Raw genomic sequence first — 8160 nt, 5'->3', positions numbered from 1 at the left:
CCTTGGGAAGACCTTTGTATGGGCGGCAAGGGGCGGTGCGGCATCACGGCGGTACGGCATCCTCCCATGGCATTGCCAGTGGGGCAGGAGCTCACCGAGCAAAACGCCGGCTGTGCCAGCATCACCGCCACCGGCAAAGGACGCGGCTCTGCTCCGCTGCCCGCCCTCGCCCTGGCACAAGCGGGAACCAGGTGGCAGATAACCGCGGGGGTCGGATGCGGTTGGGGATGTCGCCGGGCTCAAACCCGGGCGGCACAGGACCGGACCGGGCAGAGGAGCATTTGCTCTTTCCAAGGGAGCACCGGCTCGAGATGCACGGCTTTGCTCCCGGCTTTGGGAGGCTCCGGCAGCGCGGCCGGGCGTTTGGGGAGCCGGGAGGATGCAGGTGAGCCAGGCCCGGCCAGTAATCTCCCAGGAATGCCTCCCTCCTCCTGGAAGGGCTCCAGCTTGCAGATAAAGGGCTGGAGCGGGATCGCATTCCTGTGTGGGAGAGCAACACCCAGCCCCAGGCTGGAAACACAGCCCCAGGAGGAGATTTCACTGGAAACCGCAGGGAAGGAGCCTGGAAGCAGGAGGGATGGAGAATCAGGGCTAAAAATAGGCTGGTTATTGTCCCCGGGGCGTGCGTTGTGCCCCAATACACCTTAACCCTGCCGCAGGTCAGGCTGGCACCGACGACGGCACAGAGCAGCGGGGGTCCTGCGCCCGGCCAAGGCGAGAGCCAAGCTGGCAGGAGCGAGCAGGCAGCGAACCGGCAGGAGAGGTCTCTTGCTGGCGGTCACGCACCTCTGGCATCACGCTGCCGGCCGGCAGCGCCGGGGATGGCGGGTGGCCAGCTCCGCTCGCCCGGATCGGCGGCACAATAAGCCCTTTGTGCCGACGACGTTAACCCAGAAAGTTGTTTTGCAATTTGCAGGCGTTGCTGGAAAAGGGCTCCTATGCCGAGCGGGGCTCTGCGCTCCCGCGGCTCGCCCCGGCTCCCCACTCCCATCCAGCACCGAAAACACTTGGGTGGGAAAGGCGATGGCTGCCAGGTCGGGCTGATCCTCCTCCATCAAGGTCAGCCAGGTAATTCGACCGCGGGCGGTCACGCACCAGCATGCCGGCAAGGAGCCGGCACTGCTTAGCGGTGAAGCCGGACCCCATCTCCGAGCCACCTCGGTCCAAACCGAGCAGGTCGGGTCGGGCGGCTGCTGCACCCCCCGAGCGCAGCGAGCAAAAGCTGTCGGACTGTCCCAAAGCACTTTGTGTCCAGGCTGACAACGCGGGGCAGGGGCTAGCAGAGAGGCACAGACCCGGCATTTCTCCCCCATCACCTGTTTCTTGGCTCCCGGCACGGTTTAGGCTATTTCCACCGAGGGTTTCCCCAAAGCTTTGCTCACCTGCAAGGCTGCTTGCTCAACCGTGTTTGTACACAGCCCTGGTTTTGCTCGGGGCCAAAGTCCGGGGCTGATTTCAGGTGCAGGCAGCACACGCCGTGCCTGCGCCCTGCCTGTCACCGGGCCAGCCCGCACCAACACCGGCAGAGACCGGCTATTCCTGCTCTCCCGCAAACTCCAGAGACCGAAACCCCGATAAATCCTCGGCCGAGCACGCGAACCGTGAGCTGCCGGCTGGGTTGGAGGAACCCGAAACCAGGGCACATGCAGCTGCGTCACGCAACAGAGACGGGCTCATCGTGACGCTGGCCGGGGCATCGCGCCGGGGGCTGGAAGGGGGATGTCCGGATGTCTGCGGGGGATAAGGGTCGCCCCGCAGGCGATGTCCCCTGAGGCTCCCACGGGAGCTGATAAGAACCAAATTCCTTCGCATCCCAACCCAGCCGCAGGCAGAGCCCTCAGGTTAATCATCAACCCAGGTACCGGAAAATCCCGTTCCCTGCCTCTCCCAGGGCCCCGTTTTGGAAACCAAAAGCCCCGTCCCCTCCTGCGGGACCCCGCACCCCAAGGCCGTAGGGTCAGACCCATAACCGAACCATGCTCTCCATCGTCGCTGCGGCACCCCGAGACCACCGGCGTGGCACAAGCCAGGCCGTAAGGTGTTCACCGCAGCACTGATCGGATCGGTTTGCTGGTTTCCAAGCAAGTCGTGCCTTTGAAACCAGAATTATTTTGATCCACATGCTCGTGGGGATAGATATTTCCCGGGAGACACCGGCAGGGAGTGAGGAAGAGCCCCGGGGGCATAATGTGGATCCGCACAAGCCAGCAAGTCCCCAGTGCTGCGGGGTTCGGGTGCTCTGGTTTCACCCCAAACCGGGGACCCCCGTCTCCCCCCCACCATCGGTGCGATCCCCAGGGCAGGTCGGGCAGCACGAACACGAGACCCAGCGTGCAAACACACAGACGTCACGCTAACCCGGGGCAAAACCCGGGGCAGTGCCCTCGGAGGCGATGCTGCAGCTCCCACCCCCAAAAAAGAAGATGTTGAGGGGAGACGCTGCGAGTTCCGCAGCCACGACGCAGCGGGCGAGGGGCTCTGCTGGCAAACGGCACCTTATCTCCGGGGATGGAGATGGAAACCCAGCCCGACTCCAAACCAGCTCGACTGGTCGGGGTGGTGGGAGAGGAAAGCCAGCCCGGAGCAAGCCGCAAACACCCTCCCAGACAAAAGCTTGCGACAGCGGGCAGCGGACGGGGTTAGCGAGACCCACACACGGGGGACCTCCAGACGCAAATACGTCTCGAGGCGGCGAATAAGTCAGATGGCAGCGGGGAAGACACCCAAGCCCTAGATTTTTCTTTCTTATTTAAACAGGCTGCTAAAAATACCGCCCCGGGAGCCTGGCGAAGTAGGGCAGCTCCACGCATTAAAGCTTCAGGAGGCGCCGCGTTGCGAGGGGCAGGGCCCGGCCCGCAGCACCCGCATCGCTTCCGCACCCCTGTGAAGCCTCCCGGGCGCCCGCCGGCTCCAAAGGGCTTTTCGCCCCGGGATGTGACTCGCCCTCCTGCGACCCACGGCTGCGGTGAGACAAGGCAGGGGGTGATTAACTCCATACTAACGAGGAGAAGCGGGGACGGCCACTGCCGCCCCTACAGAGGGCCCTATGGAGGGATGCTATAGGGTCCCTGTACAGGACCCCTCCTCAAAGGACAAGAGCACTGGCAGACACAACTTCTATAGAGAAACGCAGATCCCTCATGGAAAGACAGTCCCAAAGGGGGCAGGTAAAGGCAGTTCCTGCAGGGACAGCTATAAGGGACAGCTATAAGGGACAGCAGATCCCCGATGGAGGAGAGCCTGTGGAATAGGAACAGCCCAGGTCCCTCACCACGGGCGCAGCCTGGGGGCTCCCTATAGCATCTGTTATAGGGCAGGTCACACCCTGGGGAGAAGAGCCCCTGTGGGGACTGCTATGGGTTGAGCGCACGCCAAGGACAAGGGCCCCTATAGAGCCAGCCCCTATAGGATCTTCTATAGGGTAAGGCTCACCCCACAAAGGAAAGCCCCTCCAGGCCCAGCCCCTACAGCTTCCACCATAGAGCAGGGCATGCCCCGGGAAGGACAGCCCCTACGGCCTCAACTCCTATAGGCTCTGCCATAGGGCAGGGCACACTCCAGAAAGGACAACACCTACAGTCCCAACCCCTAAAGGCTTTGCCATGGGCAGGGCACACACCAGAGATAACAGCCTCTATAGTGCCAGCCCCTATAGGCTCTGCCATAGGGCAGGGCACACCCCAGGAAGGCCAACACCTACAGACCTAGCCCCTATAGGCGCTGCCGTGGGGCAGGACAGCCTGCCGGGACAGCAGCCCCTACGGCCCCAACCCCTATAGGCGCTGCCGTGGGGCAGGACAGCCTGCCGGGACAGCAGCCCCTACGGCCCCAGCCCCTATAGGCGCTGCCGTGGGGCAGGACAGCCTGCCGGGACAGCAGCCCCTACGGCCCCAGCCCCTATAGGCGCTGCCGTGGGGCAGGACAGCCTGCCGGGACAGCAGCCCCTACGGCCCCAGCCCCTATAGGCGCTGCCGTGGGGCAGGACAGCCTGCCAGGACAGCAGCCCCTACGGCCCCAGCCCCTATAGGCGCTGCCATAGGGCAGGGCCCCCGGCAGAGCCGCCCCGCACTCACCGCCCGCCGCCGGCTCCGCTCCCCGCCGCTGCCCACCGCAACCTGTTACCTTCGCCCAGGCCCCGCCCCCGGGGCCGCCCGTTGGACCGCGCCGCGCCCGGCCCCGCCCCGGGGCGGGGACAGACCCGTTCTGTCACGCCCCTAACCACGCCCCTCCGCCTAACGGCCCGCCCCGGGAGGGCGATCACGTGATGCAGCTGGTGCCGCCGGCAGAGTGCCGCCATCTTGGGGAGGGAGCTGCGGCGGTGGCAGCGCGGGGGGCGTCCGGGGCAGCGGCACCTTCGTGCTCCTGAACCGCCTCGCCCGTCCCTGCGGCCCCCCAGGACAGGGTGTGGCGGGGACGGTCCCAGGCCCTCCCCTCCCCTCGAAGGGCCTCTGCGGCCCTCGATCTTTCAGGGGCAGCGGAGGGACCCCCGGGCCTGCAGCGGGGCGCGGGCGAGGCCTCCCGCACCCGGCACCGAAAGGCGAGCCACAGCGCACGCAGGCGAGTTCCGCCACACACAAGATGGCGCCGACTCTGTCCTCCCCTCCCGGCTGTCTCTGGCCACACCCAAGGTGGCGCCGTCCCGCCTCGCCTCGGCCTACGGCGGCCGGGAGCGGCCGCGCTTCCGTCGCGCCTGCGCAGCGCGGGCCGCACCGTGACTAAGATGGAGGTCGGGGGAGCGCGGGCGCCGCCGCCGTTCTGGGCCGGGGGCCCGGCCCCGGGAGAGACGTACATTCCCGGCGGGCCCGGCCCCGCCACCGGCCTCCTGCCCTTCACCCGGACGCTGTGAGTGCGGGAGGGGCTGAGGGGACCGGGGATGGAGGGGATGTGGGCACTGGGAGTGAGGTCCGAGAGGGCAGGGCCTGAAGTGGGGTCTGGGGAGACGGGGAGCTTCAAGGGAGCAGAGGGGCTGGGGATGGAGCGGAGGGGTCCTGGGGTCTGGGATGGGAAGACTGGAGCGACTCTCCAGTCGCCCAAACTGGGGAGCTGGGAGGAGCTGTGCTGGGGGAGCAGAGAGGGGCTGGGTGTGGGGAGATGGGGCTGGGGGTGCAGGGAGAGGGCTGGGGTGGAAGAAACAGGGCTGGGGAGGGCAGGGGGAGGGCTGGGGTGGGCAGGGGCCAGGCAGTCTTCAAGGACTAAGGACCTGGGGGAGTCCGGGGCCTCGCTGGTGCCAGGGCAGCGCTGACGTTTGGGTCTTCAGGACCCCAATGGTGACGGGCACCTCGGTGCTGGGAGTGAAGTTCGACGGAGGGGTGATCATCGCTGCAGACATGATGGGCTCCTACGGCTCCCTGGCTCGCTTCCGCAGCATCTCCAGGCTCCTGAAGGTGAACGACACCACCATGCTGGGGGCGTCTGGCGACTACGCCGACTTCCAGTACCTCAAGCAGATCATTGACCAGATGGTGTAAGTTCTCCTGTCCCGGGCTGCCGTGGCCGTGTCCCTTGCAGCTCAGGCCAGGCAAGCCCTGACCGCGCTGTGGTTCGTGCTGTGCTGCTCTCTTTCCCCAGCCCTCAGAGGACTGAAATGTAATTAAATGCATTCACTGAGCAGGGACAAAACTGAGCCGAAATCCCCCTTGTCCTTTGACGATCCCTTTGGTACAATTGTCTTTTCCAAATTCTCTGCTGAGCACTGTGGAGAAACAGTTTCAGTTATTCTTTGTGGCCTTTGGCTGATTCACCTCTTGTAAGGTCTTGTTTCAAAACAGCCTGCGAGGATTTTGCGGGAGGGTACTCTGTCCTGCTGGAGGTGGGCTGCTGCTCTCTTATGCGGGTGGTTTCCAGCTTTCCTTAGTTGGGTGAAATTTCTACCTAAATTAGAATCGACGAGGAGCTGTTGGGAGATGGTCACAGTTACAGCCCGAAAGCCATCCATTCCTGGCTGACAAGGGTCATGTACAACCGGAGGTCCAAGATAAATCCGCTCTGGAACACCGTTGTCATTGGAGGCTACTATAATGGCGAGAGGTGAGCGAGGACGAGCGACGTGGAGTGTGTAATGGTTACTGTGCGTCCCTCCCTGGGGCTGCTTCTCACGACACGGGATTCAGAGAGGTCTCTGGCTGGGTGTAGCCGCTCAAAAGCCGAGTCCCTCCCCGCCGCAGCCCTGCCTGTGCAGCCACTGCGCTCACAGGTCTGTCCCTTCAGCTTCCTAGGTTACGTGGACATGCTCGGCGTGGCCTACGAAGCCCCTACGCTTGCTACGGGTTACGGAGCGTACCTAGCTCAGGTACAGTACGCTCTTGCTCAGCTGCTAAAGCGACCTCAGCACGGGGTGACTGAGCTGTCGAGCTATTGGATTTTATTTTTTTCCCCAGCCATTGATGAGAGAAGTCTTGGAGAAGAAACCCAGCCTGACGAAGGAGGAGGCCCGTGACTTGATTGAGCGTTGCATGAAAATTTTGTATTACAGAGACGCTCGATCGTTCAACAGGGTAAGTGCCCAGCTTTGCCGCGCCCTGACTGGAGAGCTGGTGTGCCTGCTGCGCGCCTCAGGCTTCACCCCAGGCCGTCTCCTGCCTGACCGCGGGAAACCTTGCAGTAACTCCCGAGTTGGCAGAGGTATATTAAGAGATCCTGTTAGCAAAGCTGTGCTCCAGAGCCAGTCTCCCCTTGTGTCCTGCAGCCTCAGAAGAGCTGTTTGAGTCCGAGTGATGCTCATCCCTGGTGTTTTCTTAGATCTGACGATACTTCTCCCTTCGCTGCAGCTGTAGCACCCAGAGGCTGCAATCTTTTTAGCTTTGGAAGTGTTTCTATTTACTGCTGTCTCAACTTGCCCACCAAGGAAAAAGTAAAACCATTACTGAATGCAAAGCCAGGTTAAAACAAACTTGTTTAAAGGACAGCTGTTATTACTGACTCTTGCTGGTTAGAGCTTTCACAGGCCCGTCTTAAATTCCAGTATGGAAGTCGGGCTTTATTGAGAACCGTCACTGTTTTCTCTCCTCAGTATGAAGTCGCTATTGCAACGGAGAAAGGCGTGGAGGTGGAAGGACCCCTGACCCTGGAAGCCAACTGGGACATAGCACACCTTGTCAGGTAATGCCCATGGACTACACACGCTTTGAGCTCTTAGTCTGCGAGTCGGCAGTCCCGGCAAAGCCCGGGGGCACAAAATAAAGTGGTTAATAAAGGCTGGGTGATGCGCACCCGTGGCAGGATAACGCCCCTGCCACACACTTCAGTAGGAGTCTCCTTCATCCCTGCTGCAACCAGATTCTTGAATTTGGGGGAGCGTGGCCAGCAGGAGGAAGCACTGGCTCCCTGCGCGCCGGAGGGAGGCAGCTTCGGGCTCCGCTCTGCCTGGCTGCTCTCTTACAACCGAGGCCTGAAGGCGTTAAGGCGTTAGCCCGAGTTCCTTCAGGAACGGGAAAGCTTTTGGTGATGTGCCATCTGCTTGGCTGCCTTTGCGCTTCCTCAGAACAGATGTCACCGACGGGCAGCACCTGATCAAAGCGAACGTGCTGGTTTTGTTAGTGCCGATGTTGACCGCGTCCAGGTTGTGCAGTATCCTGACCTTATCAAAATATCTTCTTGCAGTGGCTTTGAATGATCTCCGAAGAGCTGCTCCAGGCTGTTGTGTCCACGTTATTGCCCTTTATGTATGCTGTAAGTCCGTTACTTCTGCTGAGGTTCTGATCTGACTTGTTTTGGAAAATAAATAAACCTGTTAAGACAAGCCCATGTGTTTGTGCTAGGATTGGGATGGAGTTTGTGGGGTGCTCCCAGTTTCAGGTGGTGACGGTTACTAACAGCTGCAAGGCTGCCTTTTTGCTGGAGAAGGGCAGCAAAAAAAATGCTTTTGTTGTTTTCTTGACTGGGGTTCTGGTAGGCACCGTATGCTGTTAAACAAGTAAATACACCGTCCTCCGCCCGTGTCCGACTTGGCAGTCCCTTTATCCGACAGGGATGGAGCGTGTGCGTATGAACTGGCTCAAGGCGCTCCTAACGACCTCTAATTAGTACCCCTGGTCTCCTCTCTGCTGGAGATGGCTGTGCCAATGCTTGCTTTCTCCACATCTCGTTTTGGTAAAGGTTAGACAGGAGAGCTCCAGAGCAGCGGCTGGAATGCTTACCTGTGGGACTCCCGGATTAGCACTG

The 8160-nt window shown here is 61.7% G+C and overlaps 1 protein-coding gene across 1 annotated transcript; it reads left to right on the top strand.

Annotated features, from left to right (window-relative positions):
* Positions 1-4670: 4670 nt before the first annotated feature.
* PSMB4 (proteasome 20S subunit beta 4) lies at positions 4671-7738 on the top strand. The gene is made up of 7 exons (XM_072846560.1): positions 4671-4842; positions 5258-5464; positions 5881-6027; positions 6208-6289; positions 6378-6494; positions 7010-7098; positions 7600-7738. Exons 1-7 carry the CDS (start codon positions 4721-4723, stop codon positions 7610-7612), a joined length of 777 nt encoding a protein of 258 aa, XP_072702661.1. The 5' UTR covers positions 4671-4720; the 3' UTR covers positions 7613-7738.
* Positions 7739-8160: the final 422 nt, after the last annotated feature.

The sequence above is a fragment of the Ciconia boyciana genome, chromosome 26, assembly GCF_034638445.1.
Source record: "Ciconia boyciana chromosome 26, ASM3463844v1, whole genome shotgun sequence".
Lineage (NCBI taxonomy): Eukaryota > Metazoa > Chordata > Aves > Ciconiiformes > Ciconiidae > Ciconia > Ciconia boyciana.
The sequence above is the reverse complement of the archived record's forward strand: the minus strand, read 5'-3'. Positions and strand labels throughout refer to the sequence as shown.

Bases quoted from the DNA above. Each gene is read 5' to 3' on its own strand.
- PSMB4 (XM_072846560.1), top strand. From the start codon at position 4,721: ATGGAGGTCGGGGGAGCGCGGGCGCCGCCGCCGTTCTGGGCCGGGGGC. The intron at 6,028-6,207 runs GTGAGCGAGGAC...CTGTCCCTTCAG, and splicing joins GGCTACTATAATGGCGAGAG to CTTCCTAGGTTACGTGGACA. The intron at 6,495-7,009 runs GTAAGTGCCCAG...TTCTCTCCTCAG, and splicing joins ACGCTCGATCGTTCAACAGG to TATGAAGTCGCTATTGCAAC.